This window comes from Octopus sinensis, linkage group LG1 (genome assembly GCF_006345805.1).
Source record: "Octopus sinensis linkage group LG1, ASM634580v1, whole genome shotgun sequence".
NCBI classification, from domain to species: domain Eukaryota; kingdom Metazoa; phylum Mollusca; class Cephalopoda; order Octopoda; family Octopodidae; genus Octopus; species Octopus sinensis.
Window position 1 is genome coordinate 68,822,937 of NC_042997.1, and position 27,230 is coordinate 68,850,166.

Sequence of the window (27,230 nt, forward strand, 5' to 3'; positions counted from 1 at the left end):
AGTGAATTATTTAAACGTATAAATTTATTATATATCTTGTTGTTGCGTTTTATCTTTATTGTTTCGTATTGTCTTTTGTGTAGTTTTTGTTTAGCACTATTCGACCAAAACACCAGCAGCTGTGACAGTTGTGTCGTATTTGCAGTCCTAATGCATTTAGAACTATATTACCCAATGAGTCTTTCTATTTCTGAAGGACAGTAGGGTCTAATTATAAAGAGACCATCTCCTATATCTAGCAAGTGAAATGACCATCAAGAGGTCATCGTTAGAAATCCAATAGTGCAATGCATATTAATACATTATGAAAGGAATCTGTGCATATTTACAGAATAGCGAATATACAATATTGTTTATATTGATGAACCAAAAAATGGATAAAAAGTCCTTGCCGAGCCATTGGCTCTATCATACTGGTTTCCTCAGATTTTGCATAGTATATAGCTCACTGCCTGAAAATTGGTATATATATATATATATATATATATATATATATATACGTTGAGGGGACTGGAGAAACGTGATATGAAATGTTTTGCTTAAAACGACCAACGCTTTGCTCATTCGAGGTATCACAACACACCCTTAACATCATTCGTGCAATACCACAGTTGCTAAGACGCGTGCCTCCATACATCACCGTATATGAAAACGAATATGTATACAAATTATGTAAATAGAAACATTGCATGTATGGATGTAGCTACCTTTGTTTGTATTATCATTCGAGAGTACGTGACAATGGTAGCTAATGAATTTACTAGTTTAAGGCTTAAATTCTCAAGATTTTAATTTCACTCAGAGCTTTACTGATTTTTGAATCATGTCGTGAACTTCATTTCCATATGTGTTACTAAATGTCTGTAGGTATTGACAAAAGAACAATTCTTCATCCTCTGTATCGGAGTAAAGTGATTGAACCCCTTTTAATTAGTTAATTGTAAACAGGCTTGTTTGCGGTAGGGTATTATTACATATTCACAATACATACAAATTGTAACATTATACTGAATCAGTCTTGTCAATTTCATCTTTAAGTTTTTCGGTTTCCTCATCTACTTCAATAACCTTCTTGGGTGGTAGTATGGCTAATTTCCCAAAAACGGATTGATGTTTGTTTAAAAAGTTTTGGATGCTTGGGAATTCGTAAACAATTTCACCAGTATGGTAGTTTGGTGGTTCAGTGGTATCTGTCTCAGGTAGTAAATGTTGCATCCCACGTTCAGTCAGTGTACCTGTAAATATTTTAAGAATGTCGGCTTTGAAAATAGTAAATTAATATATACTCACGATTTAAATTTACAACTGTTTCTTTGTTCATTCATCAATTTTAATTTATAAATTATATTATGGATATATACTAAATATTTATTATTCAGAATATTGAAACAATAAAATAACGGTGCATTGAAATACAAAGGAATGTCAGATAAATTAGCCGAGAATAAAATATGCACATGTAAAAGTATCGAATTGAATATGTATGTTAATCTAAAAGAAATACTCGAGTATCATCTTAATTTAACTCATCCATAAAATGTAATCAGATGAACGATGAATATCTCACTGGGTAGGTTATTAGGGTACTGCAGGTAATAGTTTCAATATGGCGGATATTTCTTCAGCCCGGTAGACATAAGTGAGTTGTTAAGAAGATAAATGGAAAAATATGTCCTATGATGTAAACAAATAATTTTTGTTCAGAAGATCCGATATCTTGTACACACAGACAATCAATTTGGCCTCCATTGGATTGTGAAATTCAAATACATCAAAACGTTAACATTTCCAAGAGTACATTTTTAAACTATGGCGCCCGTTACATACAACATATTTTACAATAGCCCAAATACACATACTTAAAGGTTAATATCAGATGAGCAAGCTGACAGAGTGTTTAATACTAGCCAAACGATCGGCGACCTATGTTACTACTAATGATCTGTGTCCAGGTTCAAGATACTGATATGTCAATGGACAACTCAAGAACTTTAAATCTGATATTTATCCTAACGGCCTCTTTCACTGAACTGCCAAGTTACAGGGACATAAACGCACTAACACCGGTTGTCAAGCAGTGATGGGGGACAAACATACACAAACAAAGACACAAACACACAAACATAAACGTATGATTTCCTTTCAATTTCCATCTTCCAAGTCCACTCACAAGGCTTTGATTGGTCCTAGACTATTGTAGAAGACACTTGCTCAAGGTGTCACGCATTAGGACTAAACCCGGAACCTCGGTAGGAAAGAGATAAAAGTGAATAAGTTACCATTCAAAAAGAAAGACACATTGCGAAACATAAATACACTTCAGTACATTGGCAATTCCGAAGAAAGATTTTGTTTAATATAATTTGTCTATTTATTACAATCAGTACTATCTAATGCTTTACGGATCTTAGAATACGGACACAATCTAAAGCTACAAAAGTTTTAAATCATATGTACATAAGGACTGTAATGGAAATTATCCCCTCATAAAAGTGGTTGTAATAGGAGAAGGCTCTGGAGAGGTTATAAAACAGTATTCACCGACGAGACATTTGATTGTATTGAATTCTGAAGTCCAGTGCAAATACTGTATTTATTAGCTTTCCATTTTCAAAAGAGAATAACATTAAGCTGATAACATATCTCTCAATTTTCTGAGGTATTGGTTAAATCATTGATATTTCTTACTCTCAATATTTTCTTCCTAAATATTAACAAAATATTATCTATCCTTTCTCAACATACGAAGCCTTACAACCTATAAAGTATTTTACTATCACTGCGAAACAATGTAAGCGTTAAAAGAACACTAAATATAATCTTCTGGAATAATCTATAAGCAAATCTAGAATCTTGGTTTCAAGCTGAAAGTAACAGAGAAAACGAAACAGAATATAAAAATTAGTGTTCTAATTATTTCTATAGTTTTAAGTATCGGAAATAACCACGGTCAATTTTAAGGTGGTAATTAAAAACATGCTAAGAGTTAGCTAATACTATTTCTTGGCAGCGCTGATCAACGGGAACAACTTCGAAGTCGAGTAACTTAATAAGCTGCATAGCCGGAAGTATAACTTTTACATTTTGCTTGATATCTTTTTTACTCAGATAATTAAATTAGTAAATAGTAAATGGTAACTTTATAGGGTTATTATCGCATGAAACTGCTATAGTAATTCAGCTTCTGGAAAATAACGAAATTTTTCAGAGCTAGTTTTTCAAGTAGTTTATCTTATCATAAACGTAGCAAGCTAAGTGAAATATCTGTTTGAATTACAATCTGTCTTGGTCTAAGAATCTTCCTTTGTTGAATAATTTAAATCTTATCAACAATGAAAGAATACCTTTATAGGCAATCAGCTCCTTTGTAAGGAAATAGACAATTCCTTATGAAGCAGTGCGCCGCTTTAGATTTAATATTACTAGGAGTGAATCCTAAACAATCACAGACGCTGATGACAACTTTTTGTTTAATATATCTGTGTTTAGCCCATTCTGGGTAGTAAAGAAATCGCTATTTCGCCTGTCTAATCTTCTGGGTTCAATTTCCGCCGAGATCGGCTTTGCCTTTCATCCTTTCGGGGTCGATAAATTAAGTACCAGTTGCGCACTGGGGTCGATCAAATCGACTGAGCCCCAATTCCCCCAAAATTCGGGCCTTGTGCCTAGAGTAGAAAAGAATATCTAAGGCGGCGAGCTGGCAGAAACGTTAGCACGCCGGGAGAGATGCTTTGCGGTATTTCGTCTGCCGCTACGTTCTGAGTTCAAATTCTGCCAAGGTCGACTTTGCCTTTCATCTTTTCGGGGTCGTTTAAATAAGTGCCAGTTACGCACTGGGGTCGATATAATCGACTTAATCCGTTTGTCTGTCCTTGTTTGTCCTCTCTGTGTTTAACCCCTTGTGGGTAGTAAAGAAATAGTTATTTCATATGTCTTAACGTTCTGAATTCAAATTCTGTCGTTGTCGACTTTGCCATTCATCCTTTCGTGGTCGATAAATTAAATACCAATTGCGTACAGGTGTCGATCTCATTCACTAGCCCCTTCCCCAAAATTTTCGAGCCTTGTGCATTGAGTAGAAAAGAATATTTTGTTTAATATCTGCGGGCATATTAAATGAAATTGTCTTTTCTAGATATAACAATAAAACTTCTTCGATGGATTTGAACTGCCGAATTATCACGCTTGTGCCTAATTTATTCTTGTTCTTTTTACCTTCTGATGAAGACATCAGCTATAATGACGGGTAATTTCGCTGAAAGCTACAAATTCAAATTTCATCTATGTGCCACGTAAACCGAAATACAGCAAGCCTGTCATGGGAGAACGGAAGTCAAATTACTTAAGACCTAAACATAACGACACATTGCTCACTTAATGTGGATACATTTATTACCGAAATATTTCGATCTTTGAAAAATATACCAAACTAAAACCATCTTGTCGAACGTACTTGCTGGTTAACCAAGAGATGTCCTTGTTCTCTGTACAAAGTACTCCCACTACTTGTAGGTGGCAGCTACTCCACAGTAGGTTACAAAATATAAATTACCGACATTAATAATAAGTCGGATAACATTATCTCCGCACAAGTTAAAACAATAAAAAAGAACTTTCGCTTTCGCTGTATCACAGTATAGTTTCAGTGATGAGATTTTAACATGCTCATTATAGACAAGTGAATTGACTGAAGCTATTGAGTTATAGACGTTTAATAATTTATATACATACCTGGTATTGTGTTGTCTAAGAAGATAGCCGCTAATGGTCCAACAAAGGTTTGAGTTCCCAGAACAATCTTTAATATTTGATCTAGCTCAAAATTACCTAGAAACCGAATTGAAAAATAAGCAAGCACGCATTATCACTTGAAGTAAATGAATGTAATTATAATGACTTTAAACATCTAGAACATAGGCAACTCTCTGATATTTTTCGAGTTCTCAGTATTATCTCTGGCATTGAGCGAAGTTCACTGTTAAAAGTATTTTGGACAGATTTGGATTTAATTTCATAATTTTCTGGTACACGTAAGGCGGCGAGTTGGTAAATCGTTGGCGTGCCGGACAAACTGATTAGCAACATTTTTGTCGGCTTTACGTTCTCGGTTCAAACGCCACCGAGGTAGACTTTAAGCCATTGATCCTTCTGGAGTCGGTAAAATAAGTACCAGTTGATGTAATGGACATACCCTCTTCTTTAAGATCACTGGCATTGTGCCCTTATTTTCTGGTACACATGTTGGATGATTATGTTTATCTACTGAATTCATTGCGAAATTCGTCCTGCTGTCTACATTTATCTGGAAAGAGAAATCAGTTTTCCTTCGTCAGGTCACAATAGCACAAAAGATCGTGTTGGCGACGTAACTGAAGATACACACATTTCTATTTGGCCAATCGTTCATCTTGAAAGGTTGGTGATAGTGAAGAACATTACCTGAATTAAAGGGTATCTTTCTAAGCATGCGCTTGTTGGGCAGGAAATAAACCCTAAGAGAGGGAAATCCCTCTGGTCTGGTTAATAAAAAATCTGAGAGGTCCCTTGGTTTACCCCTGGCAATGGTTCCTATAGAAGGGTATTTCCTTTGTTGATATTTTTCTTATAATTGTGTGATTTTTCTTCTTCTAAGCCTCCGCATGCTTTTTATCTTTTAGTTGTATTGCCCTCATTGGTTTTGAGGCTAAAAGATAAATCATCATCATTATCCTTATTGTTGTTGGTTATAATGTTGTTGTTTTTGTCGCTGTTGTTGTTGTTGTTAAGATCAATGGATGGAAGCTTTCACAGCATAGTGAAAATATATTTTAACTCATTAAATATTGTTCGTTTACAATCTAAGTTCAAAATCTGGCGTGTTGGGTTTGCCTGCCTTCCCTCTAGTTGATAAATACTAGTCATCTAGTGGCATCCATATAGTTACTTGTACGTCTCCCCAATTTTAGTGCCAATGTTCGACATTTTTATTATACTTCATCTGAGAGTCTGAATAAAAAAATATTGTTTCCTAAACTTGATTTTCCTCAGAAATTCTGGACAGGTACAGTCACATAAAGAGAAAAGATCACATCACTGTCTTTTGTTTCAATAGCTCTTGAGAATCAGCCTCAACAGGATTCCAATTTAGAACTTAAATGAATTAACTAAATAACACATAGTATCTTGTCTGATGCCCTACAATTTATGCTAATCCATTTCACCTTTGAATGAAAAACGTCAATTTGATTCTTACCTGTATTGATGTCATTTGGATATGTGTAAAGCCATGATGAGGAAACCCAACTCAAACCCAATGCAGATCCAATAATCAATGTATTGCGTGCGTTTAAAGCTGTCTTTTTCAGATTGGTGAGACCTACTGATAACATCATAGTAAGCCCAGTGAAATTGATGGCTCCCACTACAGGATCTGGAATTGTAGCTAAAGAAGCAGCCACTTTACCCAATATCGCCATGATAATAACCATAACACCTGCTATGTTCAATACAATACGACTTGCAACCTAAAATATAGATTAGAGAAAAAATAGTTTGGATTGGTTCGTTGTGAGAAAGAAATATAATGACATACTTGCTACAATACTGTGTGCCAGAGTAACATGGCAGCAGTGCGATTACGTCAAGATTAAAAACGATATGATACACCCGTATACTTCATATTATTTTCGGTAACAGATCAACGTCCTATCGCTAACAATATCTTTTATTAGATCTCAAATCCCTGCCTATTCCTTACATCATATTAAAATCATTTTCGACCTAACAGCTAATTTTATCTTTAGTCACACCTCAATCCTTCCCATTACATTAGTTTGTTAGTGTATATGTGTGTGCGTGCGTTTGTACATACATATATATATATATATATATATATATAATATATATATATATATATAATATATATATATATATAATATATATATATATAAGGATATATATATATATATATGGATATATATATATATATATAAGGATATATATATTGAGAAGGATCCACTAAAAGAGCCTCTACATAATGCCTTGCCCTGCAAGAAAAGATATACACTCTTTTACACAACGAAGATCATAACATATTAGATCCATTCTGTCAAGCGCACACACACACATATATACACTAACAAACTACCACTCGGAAGGCATCCACCGGGACGGATAGAATGGATCTCATATTTTATGATCCTGAGTGATCTTCGTTATGTAAAATAGTGTATATCTTTTCTTGCGGGGCAAGGCATTATGTTGAGGCTCTTTTAGCAGATCCTTCTCAAAGGAAATAAAACTAAGTTTTTGTCCAATTCAAATAAAATGTACTGAATTCTGTTACTATTCATGAATAAATTTGTCTTACCTTTGTTATACCAATAAGGGCAATGTGTGTGCTGTACGAAGTTGTTGCGTGGGAAGCACCCATAAATCCAGCTAGTACACCCGCTAGACCTTCAGAAAACAGCCCGCGGTTAATTGCATGTCTCGGAGGTGGGGGTACGGCACATAGTTGTGAGGCAGCGTAGTAATCACCCATAGATTCAATGATTGAATTTATTGTCGATAGGAGAAATCCGAGAAAAATAGCTATTTGGAATTTAGGTGGTCCATACTGACCTGAAAAGTAAGTTCAAAACAGAATAGAAGAAAATATTATCCCACTTAAGAAACCAATTTCTTACATAGACGTATAGCTTTCAATCCGGCTGAATGCTGTCATGAATGTTTTACGACCATGATTCTTGAATGCTACTTTATGTCATCGACACCGCAAGGATGAAAAGCAAAATTGAGGCCAGTTGGAATTGAACTGAGTAAAGAGTTGTAATTTATGTAAATCAGAACATTTTGTCCGACTCCCTAATATTTTACAATCTTCCCACCTCTCTTAACTTCATTTTAAGATCTCAGTCATAAAATTGGAACTTTATACATGACAATATGACTTGTTATGAATTAATTGCTAAGATCTAAATATAAACTTTATTAAACACTATTCTAGTACAGAATAATGTTGCAAGTGACTTGCCTCGAAAATATCGGTTGCCAGACATCCACGTTACCGTTTACACTATAATGCAGATATTGATAAGAGGTTTCAATCCAGTTTGTCTACGGATTCATGCACCTTTAAATTAATAGTGACTGTCCGTTATTGGTATATAGTTAGAATGACTTTTGGTATTTCTTCAGTTGTCTGCATCTAAGTTCAACAGCCACGGAGTCCAAATTTTCCTTGACTTCGCTCAGGGTTGGTAAAGGAGATATTAGTCTTCTTTCTTTCTTTCTTTCTTAATCAACTACACTGCGCCCTTAGAAGTGTTGTTGGACACCACTCAGTCTACATTTCCTCAGATATGTAGGAGAATAGAGAGAGCGGCAGAAACCACTTTTCGCATAAAACCTAATATTCCACGACTATAGTTTATAGCAGAGGGACAGGCCGATGTACAAGGTATAACGGTAATGTAAAGGCGCTCTGTAATTAAGATAGTATCGCGGCTTTCTAACAGGCGATAACTGCGTAATCCGAGTACCGCTTGTTAGCATGTGACACATTTGTGTCTTGAGTCGGCATTTATAATTTTTAATACGAGAAAGAGATGATTTTGTACTTTCTAATGGATTGGACATTTCTCAATATTATAATTTAATTGCTAAGATCTAAATACAAGTAGTAGATAACATAAGATCTAAAAATAAATAGTAGGTAACATATGGCAAGCTGGCTTAACATATATGACGGCCTATTCTACATTCTGCGTGCTTATAGTTACTATTATGGTCATCTGATCGAAATTTGATCCTGATCAAACTATTTTTCTCTCTGGCTTTACATTATGATCAAAACTGCTTCATTAGTAATGTGTACCAAAGAAGAACAAAGAATAGTGACCTGGGAGATGGTAATGGTGAACCAGTTCACCATTATCATCTCTCGTGTCAGTTGAATCTTCTCGTCAGTGGTGGAGGTTGATTGGCGTCCTGCTGCCTATTCGTACCTCATGTTTGTCCATTTACTTATAAATCTTTCGATCTACTCATGCACGCTTCAACATGGCAGTGTATTCTGCTAAAAGCCTCCGATGAATTTCAGAAAAAATTAATTGCTGCTCTTTTGTTGTCCTCTGGCGTACATTGCTAATGGAGCGGCCATGCTTATACTGTAAAGCCATATAGAAAAATGACGCGATCAGGCTCAAATTGTGATCACATGATCACGGTAGTAACAACTATAAGCACGCATGCGTAGAAGGTAGTATGACAATAATAAAGATATGTTATAGCGAAAGTGCAAATAATTTTTGACTTCCCCACGTATATACATATATATATTGGGTTTTCCGGAAAGTTCGTACCGATTTACAGTATCTTAAGTTTCGACATATTTTAGAACATGGTTGAGTCCATTAAATAGGATTTAACTACACCTCCATTTAGAGCACAGTTTAAGCTATCTTTTCATGGAAGAAGGTTTATGTTTCTATAACCTGTGTTAATTCTGTAACCCTTTAAAATGGAAGATGAGAAAGTTCATTTTCAGCATTTGATGCTTTTCTTTTTCCGTAAAGGCAAAAATCCCTTACAAGTAACCAAAGAAATATGCGCAGTTTACGGTGTTATTTCTTTATCCGAAAGAACTGTACGGAAGAGGTTCGCAAGATTCCGAGCTGGAGATTGCAGCATTATTGATAAAAACGATTAGGCTGACTATCCACTACAGATGATGACCAAATCAAGTCATTAATTGAGAATAACCCGAGAATTGGCAGAAAGCCTAAACCTATCAAAATCCGTCGTTCATGAGCACCTGGTAAAGCTTGGGTACACAAATCGCTACGATGTTTGGGTACCACATCGGTTGAGTGAGAAGAACCTTTTGGATCGCATTTCCATCTGTGACTGACTTTATAAACGGAATGAAAACGCGCCTTTTTTTAAAAGCAAATTGTGACAGGTGATGAGAAAAGGATTTTCTACCAAAAGGTTCAGAGAAAGCAATCCTGGAGTAGCGACATGAGCCACCATTAGCCACCCCAAAAGCGGGTCTTCATTCTAAAAAAGTCTTGCTTTGTGTCTGGTGGGATTAGAAAGGAATTCTGTACTATGAGCGTCTCCCAAGTAACCAGACAATTAATTCTGAGACATACTGCTCACAACTGGACGAGTTAAAAACAGCAATTTAAGAGAAACGTCCAGAATTGGCCAACAGGAAGGGTGTTCTTTTCCAACATGATAAGGCAAGTCCGCACGTTTCTTTGGGAACCAGGCAAAAAATGCTGCAGCTCGGCTGGGATGTGTTACCCCACCTTCCATATTCACCAGATATTGCTCCTTCGGATTTCCACGTTTTCAGGTATCTGCAGAATAGCCTTCATGATAAAAATTTCAATTCCTTGGATGACGTAAAAATATACCATGATGAATTCTTTGCCATGAAACCACCTCAGTTCTGAGAAGAAGGTATTTTCAAGTTATAGGAAAGCTGGATATGCATTGTGCAACACAATGGTTCATATTTGGTTGATTAAAAATATAATGGCAAGTATTTATTGATATTTTTCTTTCCTTTAAAAATCGGCACGAACTTTCCGAAAAACCCAATGTATATAAATATATATATATATATATATATATAATATATATATATATATACATACACACATATACATATACATACGTACACACATACACCACATACACTCACACACGCACACAGATAGATGGACATTCACAATATGTTCATGTTTCAGTCATTAAACTGTAGCCATGCTGGGGCACCAATTTCAAGAATTATAGTTCAAACGGATCTACCCAAGCACGTATATTATTTTCTAAGCCTGTTACTCTTTTGGTGAAAAACTATGTTGCGAAATACTATGTTGCAACATCGATTCTCAAGCGCACAATATATATATACACACACACACATGCATGTATGTGTGAAGTGACGCTCATGACAGGTTTTCCTCATCGATCATCGTCTTCTAGGTACAATCCTTCGCTCATAGAGCGCCCGTGTTACTGGAATTATTGTAGCAGATTTCACGTTGGCTTTTTGGTTCTGTCCATGACAAAATCACAGACTACAGCATGCACGTGATCAGAAATACACAAATTTCACTACTTGTGAAGAAAACACAGTGATGTCACTCAGCAGATTGCTTCATGAAGTTCATTACTAGTTCTCACTGCGCACGCGATCGTGTGCTACGATCTCTTGGCATTCTACAAAACTAGTCCAGGAACCTTTTGATACCACCTCGTTATCTTCACATACTAATAGGGTCAGCCAAAAAGTATATAATCCAGTGACAGATAAGTTTATTTTAAAAAATCCAGAAGTTATATGCGTCTTAATCAGAGACTCTAGTATAATTTACCGCCCACGATTCGGCAGTCAATCAAGCTCAAATATCATGATGAAGAAATATGAGCATAAGTGAAAATAAGTCTCGAGGAAACAAAAAGAAAACTTTAAAACAAAAGAGTTATAATAGTCGCCGCTCATTAATTCACTAGAAGAATAGGTTGGTTATGTTAAGGTTGTACATCGAAAATAATTGTGTAGTGGAGTAGTCAAATGGAGGAAAGGCTAAAGTGCGTAGTATTGTGTATCTCTGCCACTGAAATGGAGGTGCATGTACCCGTTCGATAACAGAATATGTCGAGGTGCTGACATCTTTAAATTTCTGATCTCGAGTTTAGAAGGTCGGTGCTGTTTTCGCTGTATTAAGTGTGTGCCTTTTGTCAGATATACAGTCTCCTTGCAATGCAATCTTCCACTTGTTCGTATGTGGTATATTGCTTTGTGTGCTTTCAGATATAGCTTGCTGCTTTGGTGCTTTTCTTCTTTTCGATTTGCCGGAAAAAAGACTGGTGGTCGGTGTATCTTTTTGTTTTCTTTTTTGAAGTGACTTTCGCAATCCATTGCAATTCTTTCTTTCGGTTCCCTTATTTGGTAGAACAGAGATAATCTTGGTTTCATAGAAAACTGAGATAATAAGGGATGTCTGGTGTAATGGGCAAGCATCTGTATTGCTGACGTTGCAGTGTATACCATGGCAAATGATATTCCTTTTTTTCTTTAATATATTAGGGCAGCAGCTGTTGAAATCATTTACGAAATGTCTATTGGAGATATTCTAATATCCATGGCTATAACGAAAATATTTATCTACTAAGGTCAGGAATTTCTTTACCTAAATATAATCCTTACATACAAGGAAAACGGTGGGGCGAATCATATAATTTCACTAGGTCGATTTTTAGGTTTTGTTCTTAATTGAAGTCTAGGTATGTTACCTTAATTTTAAGGCCACTGTCGACAAGTCATTTATTATAAAATCAAAATTTTTTCTTGAAGAGAGTTTACAGATTCAACTATTAATGTTAGCTATAATGTTGTAATGGACTACAGTGAATAGCATAATTCTTAGTATATATACCTAAGTTTTGAATCTTGTTTATGTTAGAGCCTGTAAGTGTTTAACTCTAGGTCCGGGAACGCATGTAAGAAGTGTACTTTAGTGAGGTTTGTAGCTACTGTGATTTTGAGACCTATATAGCTAAAGGCGGATATGAGGTTGTATATTCATGTATATATACGCATAATATGCATATGTACATCATACCTCTATGCACTCGATGCAATGAAATTGGATAATGTGTATACTATCTACAAGTAAATTTACAGGATCTACATGATTCCATACAAAGTAGTGTATAGAAAGTCTAATGCATACAACGTGTCGAATAGTGATTAACATATGGAAATTGAATTGCAACAGTCATTTGAAAAAAGTGCAATGCCTGCGGTAGGAAGTTATTGCAACCGACCTTGGTTTCATGCGGCATAGTTGTATCTGTGTATGTAGTACATCTACACAATGAGGAAAAGTATAGATACTGGTGTACAAATTTTACTAGCACTGGTGGAAATTTTAGTAATCAAAAATTAGATGTTGTGAACTCTCTGTTTTTCTTCTATAACTGGGATCACAACAACTATAACTGGTGGTGTAATCGTTTATATAATTTCTGTTATATATGGCGCTATCTTGATTTTTGTAAAAGACGTATCTACATTTATAATTTCATAGGTTATCAGATGTCCTACTAAGCTAAACAGCGCTCCATCGCTGGTATTGTGATACTCCATAGCTGATCGGATGCCCATCTTTGTTACATTTTCTGTTGCATTTTCTGGTGTGCGACACCTTTGCTTTGTGTCTACTGTTCGAACTACTCAAATCTGAGCTACATGCCTGGTAACATTGTCTTCTCTGTGTAGGATCATATACACTAACCTCGATTAGGTCCGCCCATTTATATGTCATCGGTCAAAGTTATACATTGGTCTGGGACGTAATGAAGCAGACACGACAGGAGTTGAAATAGACTCCGTAGAGGATTGCTCTGAAATAATATGTTGGCGACATTTTCATGCAGTACTGGGTACTTTTAAAGGCGTATTTGTTGATTGGCCAGAAAAGGGATAACATAGACCGCTGATGAATCCAAGTCTTACCAAGAGAGATGCTATTGCTATTGAAGAAATTCTTACATCGATCTTTGAACCAGCAACTGATGGTTTAAGGAAGCAGTGGCAGCGACTAAGCTGGAGAGAGGCTCAGTTTCCAAAAAATTATGCTTCAAATGTGTGGTTTATATTTTCTTCACTGTTACAACGAATATCACATGGGATATTGGATCAGGCTTAATCACTATTTCGTTATTGCAAGATCTTATCTATATAACGATAGACAGGGATGCAGCTTATCAAGTATGTCGGATTGTTAGAGAGGTATTGATAGTTTTTTTTCGCCTCTGCTGCATAATTCTCTGCAACTAAGGAGCTTAAGTCTCAAGCGACCCATTTCGTGGCATTACTTGTTTATAAGTCTGAATAAATCCTCGTTTGTTGTTAATAGAAATTATGACGCCTTACATTGTTCTTAATATATTGCTGTTTCTTTTCTCTAATTTAACGTTTTTGTTTTCATAAAGGCTTTGACGACAAACAGCTATTTTCTCTCTCAACGTACGCTTAAATCAGATAGAAATTAAAGATAGGAGAAGTAAATTAAAAGAAAGGTCCATTAGAAATAGAGTCGACATCCATTTTGCTGCGGAATTACGACCATTTTGCAAGTATAATGAATCAATTGCTCCGTGCATGACAGTGGGAATTTTTCTATAAGTAATCTGAATAAGAAGAAAATCGCTTGGCTGTAAAAAGTTCATTCTTGTATATGGAATTGAAATCTACATTGAAAAACAACAAAACTTATTATAGCTACTGGATTTACATTTATTTATTGTTGCTAACATACTGCGTCTTCTATATACTTAGCTAGTTGAAAATTTCATGTATTGCAGTTCGTAGACGTACCGCTTTTAAAATACGAATCTTTTGGCAGATTTTTTTTCCAATATTTCACCACTTCCGTTATCTGCTATCTCTATTTACAAGAATTTGCTTATATTGAATTCAAATATATGAAAATTAAATACGTTATGTTTTTAATGTATTATATTTATACTATCCTATTTGTAGAAACTCTTTTCTTCATGATCAGTATATAAATAAGTTAAAATACCTGGGTAAGGAAAGGAAAACCAGGGTGTTCTTTGTATCAAATCTATTTTGGTGTCTGTTCGAGCATTGAAGCTCCTTGAATTCGGGTCCGATGGATAATAATTGGTAACAGTAAAAATGTAACAGAGTATCCATCCAATACCAACAGCCAGTAGTAGCTACAAATAAATAAATAAATAAATAAATTAATTAATTAATTAATTAATAATATTAATAATAATAATAATAATAACAACAACAACAACAACAATAATAATAATAATAATAATAATAATAATAATAATAATAATAACAATGGATAAGAACTTTTAACATTTGGGCATACACTCTACATTATTCATTATATTTTCCAGCTATGTTTTTGTGTGTGTGTATGTATGTGAGAGAGAGTGTAAGTGTGTTTGTTAAATGATTGAAAATACATTTAATCAAGTTTATCGAAGAACACGATCATGTCCTGCATGAGTTTGTATAGATGATTCTATTGATAAAAATTTTATAGACACTCGGGTGTGGGGTAGAAGAAATACATAAAAGAATATATTTAGCGCTTTTTATCTCATGCCTTTAGCCATGTAATTAAAATGAATAGGAGACATAGGCTTCGTTAGAATAGTATCAATGTCGGCAAGTACGGGGAATAATTCCAGGCATGATTTGGTCCTATTGGACTTCATCGGGAAACCATAAATTTGAACGTAATGAACGAAGTATTGCTGGGAAAATAGCAAAGAAAATTTAAAACAATTACTTTTGTTGTTTAAATTGAACTCAGCCCTAATTTAATAAAATGTGACAGAAGGCTCTGTATGCTTTTAGTTTGACAGTGTATCTTTTAGTTGGTGTATTCTAGACAACTCTGCTTCGAATTCCTTTTCGTTAAGACGGTGTAATATAAGTAAACAAAACACAGATATTTTGTTAGGATCTTCGGCGTCTTAAATTCATAATAACAGCGGTATCTCTATTTATGGGGCTTCTTTTAGTGATCGTGAACTTGCTGCTTATGTTATATAATTCCGGTTAACTATAATTCCTGTTAATTACTGTTGCTTTTGGTGATGTTAATAATGAGTCAAGGTTAGTACTGATTATGATATTGGACATAATAATAAAGATTATAGAGTTGACGATGATGATATTGACAATTTTAGTGATGATGATCCTCATCATCATTCTCATCGTTTATACTGAGACGGTAAAAAAGAGGAATAATGGTGGGTAAGCTTAGAGTGATACTTAGGATCAACAACTGGGTGTTACTTTTAATACGGCTGATGAATGTTATGATTATTTTTATTTTTAATATTTAATCTGAGGAGAAAAGTCAATACGCATAGACTTCCTAATCTATTGCCGCAATACTTAAAATGATATTAGATTTTGACTAATATTATCTTTTCCTTCGTACGTAATTATTTCTTAATCAGCTCACTCTATTAAATACGTTAATATTAACTAAAGTATTAAGGCGGTGAGCTGGTAGAATCGTTACAGCACCAGTATAAAAAAATGCTTAGTGGCATTTTTTACGATTTTACGTTCTGAGTTCAAATACCTCCTGGGTTGACTTTACCTCCCACTTTTCGGGGTCGATAAAATAAGTACTAGTTAAACACTAGAGTCAACATAATTGGCCTACCCCGCGCTAATTGCTAAACTTGTGCCAAAATTTTAAACCAATATTGACGTAGGTTTTGTTTTTCTGCGCATAACGGCTCTGTTAATTTATACTTCATCCAGAGTACAATTATGAGTATTTATTCAATATTTCCTGCCAGTATTCAGCAAATACGGTGAACGCTATGCTTCTCTAACGTAGACGGTCATGTATGAAGCTGCATTTTAGCATTTTCTACTTTTTGAGATGTTATATCAAATACATCCTCCACTCGCATAGCATTTGGGAATACGGTAACTTTCGATTTGTTAATTTGATATTTTGATTTATATTTGTTTTGCCGATAATAATGTTGTTCATCTTGTTGTAGTTGTTATTGCTGGTGATCGTGGTGGTGGTAGCAGCGGTGGTATTGGTGATGGTGGTGGTTTTGGTGCTGGTGATGATGTTGGGGGTGTATGAGTAGAATTTTTATGTTGGTGATTTCACAAATTGTTTTTCTCGCCATTTTTTTTTTATATCTTCATTGTCATTGATGTTTCGTTCGGCACTGGTGATGCTAGTAATGGTAGGGTCAGTATTGCTGTGTTGTATTCGTCGGTGGTATTAAGGTTGTTAATATTGCTATTATTGTTCATACATTCTGTATTAACTGGTAGTTCGGAGACAGTAATATTGTTATTGTATTGGAGTTGATACCTCACTCTTTATTGATGAAGTATTTTTCATAACTAAATCACATAAGTTTGCGAAAAGCAACAAAATTAGTCCCGAATATCGACCCCGAAAGGATGAAAAGCAAACTCAAACTCGGCGGAATTTTAACTCAGAACATAGCAGCAGACGAATGCTGCTAAGCATTTTCCCCGGCGTGCTAACGATTCGACAATAATATAATAATAATAATAATAATACAATATGAATGGAGAACTCCACCCAAGAGCAGCGGTAGAAAGATTATACCTACCTAGAAAGGAAGGTGGAAGAGGGTTAATATCAGTGGAAGACACTTCAGTATAGCTAATTGTGAAGCAATTTTTTTAAAAGCTTCTAGAGTGACAGTAAGACATGCGGAAACCAAAATACCAAGCGAAATTAAAAACCAGAAAAAAACCGAAATTATCTGACTGGCAAGTGAAAGCGTTGCATGTTAGATTCCCAACGATAGTTGTAGCAAATATTAGTAGTGAGACATTGTTATGTTTGCAGAAAGAAAGCTGAAGATGTATACAGAAAGTTTGTTAGTAGCTGCACAAAATCAAGCATTAATGACTAATTGCATGAACGCCAAAATAGAAATAAACCAAGTAGATTCCCAATGTAGATTATGCCAATCAATAGAGGAAAGCGTTACTCATACAGTAAGTGAATGTAGCATGCTGGCACACAAAGAATACACGGAAAAACATGACAATCTTTTGAGAGCAGTCCACTGGGAGGTTTGTAGAAAGCTAAGATTTGAACATACTGATAAATGGTATGAGCATGAACCTCGTAAATAACTAGAAAGTCAGAAGTACATGATGTTGTGGTACTTTAACATCAGGCGTTCTAGCTTCTATTACTCTGTACAGACTGACAGAGTAATAGAAGCTAGAAGACCTGATTTGAAAGTAGTAGATAAAGAGAGTAGAAAGTCTCAGATAATTGACTTTACAGTCCCAAATGAGGAACAAATATGAGAAGTATAGAAAAAATAGCAAAATACCAGGACCTAGAATTACAGAGACTATGGAAAGTGCGGGTAAAATGCATCCCAGTAGTTATAGGTGCATTGGGAACTGTGCCTAAAGACCTGAATAGATGGATGAAGGAAATAGGAATAAAAGCCAGTTTAGTACAGCTACAGAAAACTGTGTTATTATGGAACAGCTAGGGTACTTAGGGGTGTTCTTGGAATCTAACGTTACTTGCTGCAACCCGATAGGAGGGTTCTTGGCATCTAAGGCAACTTGTCGTTGCATGATATTAAGATTTTTTTTCTTTTCTAGTAGTCTAATCTGTTGAGTATTTATAAATGATAATAATGATGATAATGATTATGATGATGATGATGATGATGATTATGATGATGATAATAATAATAATAATAATAATAATAATAATAATAATAATAATAATAATAATAATAATAATAAAAATCAGCAACTGGAAGGCCCCGGGACCAGATGGAATTCAAGGCTACTGGATCAAAAGATTTGGTGAATGTCATGCACAAATAGCTGCAAAATTCAACAACTTGTTAAATACTGACCAAGTAACACCAGAGGAGTTGAAAATGGGCAGGACAGTACTGTGCTTGAAAAACATCGAAAAAGGGAATACGATAGACAATTACGGGCTGATATCCTGCTTGCCACTTATATGGAAATTATTGGCTGGAATAGTCACAGAGTCGTTGTACGGTCATCTGGAAAAAATGGAGTCCTTCCACATTTGCAGAAAACAACACTGCTTGGAACCGCTCGAATACTCCGGATGGTACTCGAAAATTATGGGGCGTTACCTTAGTTCACTGGTAGTGAACAGCTGATGCTGTAGTAGATCTCTAGCGTTAGAAGCTTTGCAAAGACAATAAAGTAATAATAATGATAATCCTTTCTATAAAGTGCACATGGCCTGAAATTTGGGGGAGGGGTATAAGCGATTTCATCGACTTCACTGTTTCACTGGACCCTGAAAGTATGAAAGTCAAAGTCGACCTCAGAACGTAAACACGGACGAAATGTCGCTAAGCAGTTTGCTCGGTGTGATAACGATTCTGCCTGCTCGTCGCCTTAATAATAATAATAATAATAATAATAATAATAATAATAATAATAATAATAATAATAATAATAATAATAATAATAATAATAATAAAAATAACAATTGAGTTAGTGCAGATGTCTGATAATATTTTGAATGTTATTAAGTTATCAATGACAAACTGGAGTACAGAGTTAACGTCATGTGGAGAATTTATGGCACAGGTTAACACCAGTCACCATTTAGATTGTGATTTGTTTGATATCCCTCACATTATTATATATCGGGCACACTTTAAAAATTGGAGAACAGTTGAATCACCTGTTAAGTACAGATGACTTAAACATCTTCGGTATGAGTGAGCGTGAAATACCTGATTTGCTTTCAACAGTCAGATATTCAGTAAGGTTATAGTGATGGAATTTGGGATTAATATGTGGGAATGCTTACAATAAAAAAGCAAAGTATTATCATCTGATGGTGTAGAATTACACAACGACGACCGAATTAATGCTGCTGAGCTGGATGGAAATAGGTATGTAGTTAATTTGGAGTACGACATAATAAAGGAAGGAATGCTTTAGAGGAGAATACCTCAGGAGAACCAAGTTAACTATGAAGGGTAGAACCAATGGAAAGAACAAGATCAGAGTAATGAATACATAGGCCTTCTCCTTAATGCGATATGGTGCAGGTTTTGTTGGATGGTAAATGGAACAAAAACCAGGTAAATGTTGAAACAAAGCTGCACTCCAAAAGCGATGTCGATAGACTGTATGTGTCTACAAGCAAGTGAGGAAGGGGTTTTATAGCATGCAATACAATAAAACCCCTTGATAGCTTCGATTTTATGTTGTGAATGGGGAAAACAGCTTGAGATAATGCGTCAAACAGCAGATTGAACCTTTGATTCTTTATTGAAGCAACAACACGTTACCGAAAATAATTGAAAAGAATTGAAGAAACATGATGGAGAACAATGGTTCAACAAGTGGAAAGTGAAAGTTAGGTATGGGGCAATACCTCAGAGAAATGAAAGGGAAAAGCATATGATAATCAACATATGGGTGTGGCTATAGAAAAGTTATCTGAAAGGATGCAGTGAGGTATTGATATGCAGCACTCGGAAACAAGATCTTAGAACTAACTACACCAAATAGAAAAGTATAGTGAATTACCCATTTGTAAGATGTGTGGCAGATTGGGATGGGTGTAGAACATTGGCTCAAAAGAAGCAAAAAAAGAGGCATAATAACGTAAATATGTTCATTGCCAATTATGAGAGAAGTACGTTCCTAAAAGGACATTGAAATGGAGCGGGCATAAGCCAGAAGATTTTAACGAGAATAATGATTATAAGAGATTGTGGGATTTTACAATCTATTGTGATTCAGACATTGTTGTAGTTGATAAAGTGACGAAGGAAAGCAAGATCGCAGATATTGCCATACCTGGTGAAGAATTGGAAAAGACTGCGAAGTACAAACCACTAAAAGATGATATTGCATGAATGTAGGCAATGAAGAAATAACTGTCATTCCAGTAGCTGGGACATCGAGACTTCTAACTTGTCTCTTGAGGTTTCTGGGTGGGACTTGGAATCAACTTGCGCAAATACAAAGCAAAAGCCAAATAAATAAATAGATAAATGAATTAAATAAATAAATAATAATAATAATAATAATAATAATAATAATAATAATAATAATAATAATAATAATAATAATAATAATAATAATAATAATAATAATGATAATAATGATAATAATAATAATGATAATGATGATGATGATGATGATAATAATAATAATAATAATAATAATAATGATGATGATGATGATGATGATGATGATGATGATGATGATGATGATGATGATGATGATGATGATGATGATGATAATGAAAATGATAATAATAATAATAAATAATAATAATAATAATAATAATAATAATAATAATATAATAATAATCAGAGGGATTTTTAATTGCAGCACAAGACCAAAGCCTCCCCACCAGAAATTACCAAAACATGTAATGAAAAGAAATATTACATGTAACTGCAGAATATGTGGAGATGGACAAGAAACAATAAATCATATTATCTCTAGCTGCCCAGTCCTGGCTAAGAAGGAATATATTCACAGACATGACAGAGTTGGAACCTACATACATTGGAAGCTATGCCAACATTATGGAATAACAACAGAAAAAAGATGGTATAGGCACACACCAGAAAAGGTCACAGAAAACGAGAAAGCAACCATACTCTGGGATATGCCGATACACACAGATAGAGAAATTAAGGCCAACAGACCAGATATAGTTGTCAGAGATCATGAAGAAAAAAAATGCTTTCTAATTGATGTATCAATACCGGCAGATGGCAACGTGTCTCTAAAAGAAATGGAGAAACTCTCAAAATACAAAGACCTGGAAATAGAGGTAACTAGAATGTGGAATCTGAAAACAGAAACAATTCCTATCATAGTAGGTGCATTAGGCATGATAAAAAAATATTCAGACAAATACATAACAAAAACACCAGGACTTACAAACACATATAACATACAGAAAATTGCACTACTAGGCACTGCACACATCCCACGCAGAACACTTTCCATACAATAACCCTCAGAGCATCACAACAAATCACAGCACATACCCAAGGCACACAGAGCTGCGCTCGGTAGTGAAGTGAAAGCACGCTATAAAAATAAAACTACTGAATAATAATAATAATAATAATAATAATAATAATAATCATAATAGTAACAGAAATATTAAAGTCTTTAACTACCATGAATATAGCGAAAACGAAAAATACTGAAATACATTAGCAAATATGAAATATAATGTACTTCTCGGCAGGGGAGGAAGATAAATGCAGCATGTTGTTTTCCATGAAGATGATGATGGCTGGGAATTAATAGAAGAATGGTTATAAGGAGATGATCTTGAATATAATGATGGTGGTAAGAACGATGGAAATAATGTTGCTATCTCATCACAGTATGATCTAACGGATGTTGCTAATAATTTAGTTTCCATTTACTTCTCAATCAAGTATATCAATCATCAAATAGAATGTCAAAGTGCGTTTGGGTATGTATGAGAAGGATAGTGTGTGTGTGTGTGTGTGTCTATATGCATATTTTTTTATGTATGTGTGTATATATTTTATATATGCTTGTGTGTGTGAGTGTGTGTGTATGTATGTATGTATGCATGTATGTAAGTATGTATGCATGTATGTATGTATGTATGTATGTATGTATGTATGTGTGTATATGTGTGTGTTTGTGTGTGTGTGTGTGTGTGTGTATGTATGTATGTATGCATGTATGTATGTATGTATGCATGTATGTATGTATGTATGCATGTATGTATGTATGCATGTATGTATGTATGTGTGTATATATTTTATATATATATATATATATATATATATATATATATATATATATATATTATATATATATATATATATATATTATATATATAATATATATATATATATATATATATATAATAATATATATATATATATGGATGTATGTGTGTGTGAGTGTGTCTGTATGTATGTATGTATGCATGTATGTATTATGTATTTGTGTATATGTGTGTGCATATGTTTGTGTGTGTGTGTGTGTGTGTGTGTGTACTTTTAATTCGTGTTTGTTTGCGCTTATGAATATGAAGATACATATGGCTGAGAAATGTGGGAGAATACGAGCGAAAATATGACTGAGAGTAGAAGTAAGAGGTTGAGGAAGCTAGAGAGAAAATCGATGACGTGGTTTTAATTATGATTTATATCCAAACATTGTCTTTAATTTGACTCTGATCGAGCAAATCTAAAATCAAAACACTCCAGCAATGATCATTCCATCTCTTTCACTACTTTTATTTCTTTTTAAAACATCGCGTAACCTATGCTATTTTTAACCAGTGCGTACGTTAATTAAGATGCTAAGTAGGTAAGTATCGTTTGATTGACTGCTATTTCTAGCAGATTTTGCTACTATGTTTATGTTCTGCTGGATCGTCCGGTTGGACATTGTAAACTATAATCACGAGAACAAATCATATCTAACATACTTTGATTAATACAGAATCTACAGTTTCTGGTAATATTCATTAATCAGGGAGAGAGAGAGAGAGGGGGGGGAGCGATTGGTACCAAGGACGCGAGAGTAGGAGAGAGAGATAGAGAGAATAGAAAATATAAGCATGCACTCAACTACAATGATTGTTGCTGCAGGCTCTACTAGGTATGCAGAAATTGTAATTTAAACAGCAAGTAAGAAAATGTAACAAGAGTAACAATGGACATGCATTAAAATAATAAAATAAGAACAGTAATAAATGAGTGAAGAAGAAATGTATAGTGCGTGTGTTATTTGGCAAAAAAAAAATGACCATCCTGAAATGCAACAATATCGATTTCACATCAGGAATCTTGCAACACAAATTGATAACCGTAAATAGTAAAAGACTTACAGGATAATTTCGAAAGATAGCAATCTCTTTTGGTTTCTTTGACCACGGTGGAAATTTAAGAGTGACTCCGTTTAAATACAGAATAAAAAGTGAGGCACACACAGCTGTTCTGAAATATCAACAATAACGAATGTTAATTATGATATTTAACTTGGATGCATAGTTACAGATCTGGCTTTTTGATACTGTCGTTTGAGTTGATCTTTTTCTTGCTTAGTGCTTTATAATATCGACCACAGAAGGATGAATGGAAATGTTAATTCCGGTGTGATTTGAAACTCAGAACGTATGTAAATGTAACAAGGCATTTTGTTCACCACTCTATTGATTTTCACAAATCCTACAATTATTTCCACAAACAATGTCAATTTATTCATGATTATACATTTAGTGAAGGATGCGGAAGATTAAGTTAACTCTAGTAAGGAATATTGGTTTAAAATTTTAGTTCAAGGCCAGTAATTTTGAGGTAGAGGCACGTCGATTACATCGAACCTAATGCTCAACTACTACTTATTTCGTCAATTCCGACAGGATGAAAGGTAAAGGTTCCTTAATTAAATACTGCAGATTTTTTTTTTTCTAGCACACTTGAGTTTTTCTGTATCCGATTATTTCATGTTTTCAGATGCAGTGACCATAAGACAACATATTTTGAAGTACGCAGTATATTACATCGACCGCACCACTTTACTTTATAAAAAACAGAAGGATGACAGGTAATACAGGTTATGGGACGTTTTGAACTTGGGGCGTAAGTGAATTTAACTAAAGAGAAGATGTTTTACCACCACCGCCTTAACAAATATATAATTTCTAACGCCGGTACCAGGCCACACATGTTTGGTGGAAGTCTTTAAGTTGATTCATTTTACTGAACCAGGAATGGTTGACAACGGCATCGCCGGGAGAATTCAAAAACAGAACTAAATGCTACGAAAGATTTCAGTTAATGAACATCTGTTTTTATATGAGTATATTGGTTATGAGAATTAATGCTATGTTTCTGCAATTTGTTTTAACACTGATGAGCAAAGAAGGACCCAAATAGTTGGTCCAGGTTTCCCGTTTCAGTATATCTTATAAATAGAATACTTGTACAGAAGTACAGAAGTATAACATTAATTTCTAAGAACCAAGTACCGAAGTATGACATTAATTTCTAAGAACAGGATGCTCATAAAGTGAAATCATATTCAAAATGTGTTAATGTAAACATACTTACGTGAAAATTTAGCAAGAGTTGCGCTATGAATTCTCCGCATGTAGGAGAGTAATTTCCCACATTGTTCCATTATGTGTGACTTGAAGATGCTAATATACAAGGTTAAAAACTGCGCCGGCTTTGCCCTTAGTAAATTGTATTCTAGTCAGACTAAATATCACTCGATTCATTCTCTCTCGAGCATGATGTACACCAAATTCTCTTTAAAAAATATTGGTTAGAATTTAGCATACAGATTATGAACAAGAGTATGAAGCTTATTAGTTTATATGTACTCTGTTTGTACTAGTCTGTGTTACTTGTCTGAGAGAAATTTAGGAAAAGATATTTACGGTATAGCAACAGCAGGTGCCAGTGCAGAGTATTTCAATGCAATTTCTAGAAGACTCAGCCCAATCGTAATAAGAGTCACAGAGACAGTAACTGGGGATACCAGACGACCAAATATGCCTGGTATTCCGAAAAAGGCAACGACGACTTCAAAGAATGAAGCACATACTAAACTTCCTGAAAACTGAAACGAAAATAGAAAAAAAAATGAGCGGAAGAGAAACTAATGATAATGATTTTTTAAAAATTCAGTGTATATATAGATAAATATATAAATATAATTCAAACAAATGGTGTCTCTAAAGGTGACCGCTTCGTTGCACTAATGAATCAGCACACCTTTTAGTTCACCCACCTACTCTGAAGATGTAGAAATATGTATAAGACAAATGGAAAATAATGGATTATTCAACACGACAAACTGATGGTGGGTACAAAACTGAAAACTAGGATACAGAAATCTCGGCAAACGGAGATACCATTGGTTGTGCAATAGAAGCTCGCATAGGAATATTGAGATCAGCAACATCAACAATAATTATAATTTGAAATTTTAGCACGATGGCAGCAATTTAGAGTGATTGGATAAGTCGATTACATAGGACCTAGTGCTCATTGGACGAACGAAATGCCGCTAAGCATTTTGCGCGGCGTGCTAACGACTCTGCATGCTCAAATGATGATGATGATGATGATAATAATTATGATAATAAAAATAATAATAATAATAATAATAATAATAATAATAATAATAATAATAATAATAATAATAATAATAATAATAATGATAATAATGATGATGATGATGATGATGATGATGATGATGATGATGATGATGATAATAATAATAATAATAATAATAATAATAATAATAATAATAATGATACTGATGATGATGATGATGATGATGATGATGATGATGATGATGATAATAATAATAATAATAATAATAATAATAATAATAATAATAATAATAATAATGATACTAAGGAACACCGGGGGAGGTTTAAGATGTAAGAAGGAAAATACAGAGCTCCGAAATCTATCCACAAACATCGAAAACAAGGACATCCTATGGAGCCAAAGATTTACTAACAAAGGATTGGACTGTATCCGAGTAAGTAATACTAATTGAAATTTATTACTATTTTCAAAACGAAATGATGTATTTTGACTCGATATCATCTCCACCTCTAACACAACACATGTAAACATGCGTGGAACATCACGATTATCCCCGACCCCAAACACCATGTACAAAGAAACTACGAAGAAATTAAATTCCACCGATATTATTCAACCCAAGAATAACAATCGAGCGGTACGTACTTTAAACTTACAACAAAAAATGTACGAAAAACTACACGTGCGAAATAATGTGACAACAGAAATGAACGGACCGGTACCCTACGAAAATGACGACCGTCAAAATAATGGGCCGGACGTTGTACCTCATGTCCCGCAAATAAAACCCAAAAGACGTAAATGGACACGTGAGGAATACATTTCTATCTTACACGCATACTTCACAGCAGTGCTCTACCCAAAAAATGAAAACACAACAACACATACATATAAAATATGGAAGGAAAATAACATAAATATAAACTTGGATACAGCAATGAACCCTAATAAATTAGCTAACGTGCGAAGATACATTCTCAACACAAAAAAAAATATCAGAAATAGAAATAGAACATCTAAAAGAAAAAATACACCAGGAAAATGTAGATAGAAGCCACACAACAATGCCCAATAATATAAACACTGAAACAGTAAAACACGAAGACAAACGTAACATTCCCAACAAACACGATGTAAACAACGAAGGGGAGCCTAATGATTATGATAATATAAAAAGTAAAATAATCAAAGAACTGAAACCCACAGAGCTCAAAATGGACCACCGACCATACCTCCCAAGAATCAAAATAGACGAAACAATAACACCAATTATAAACAGCATAAACCTAGCCGTCACGGAACTAATAGCCACTGAAACAAAAAGCGATATCACTGAGCTAAATGACTTAATATACGCAGCAGCCACTGCAGCCACAAAAGAAGCTGGATACTCACTCAAACCCATCCAAACAGGAGTACCACCACCCAAACAAACCCTGTGGATAAATAACATCCAAAACAAAATACAAAAAATGAGAAAATATCTGTCGATTCTTAATGAAATCAGCAAACAATCAACGCTACTGAGCAACAAA

At 34.5% G+C, this 27,230-nt stretch overlaps 1 protein-coding gene across 2 annotated transcripts in view; it reads right to left on the reverse strand.

Annotated features, from left to right (window-relative positions):
- Positions 1-772: 772 nt before the first annotated feature.
- The window catches only part of LOC115219469 (solute carrier family 23 member 1-like), a 90,099-nt gene continuing 63,641 nt past the window's right edge, over positions 773-27,230 (reverse strand). Inside the window, exons 6-12 of one of the 2 annotated variants that reach the window (XM_029789640.2) lie at positions 25,014-25,195; positions 23,457-23,565; positions 14,589-14,745; positions 7,349-7,602; positions 6,233-6,503; positions 4,732-4,827; positions 773-1,235 (exon numbers count right to left, since the gene is read on the reverse strand). In XM_029789640.2, coding sequence (XP_029645500.1) covers positions 1,003-1,235; positions 4,732-4,827; positions 6,233-6,503; positions 7,349-7,602; positions 14,589-14,745; positions 23,457-23,565; positions 25,014-25,195 — 1,302 coding nt within the window. In that variant the 3' untranslated portion in view covers positions 773-1,002. Of the gene's footprint in view, positions 1,236-4,220; positions 4,314-4,731; positions 4,828-6,232; positions 6,504-7,348; positions 7,603-14,588; positions 14,746-23,456; positions 23,566-25,013; positions 25,196-27,230 lie in introns of those variants that run through there. The other variant, XM_036501754.1, reaches the window with a different exon arrangement.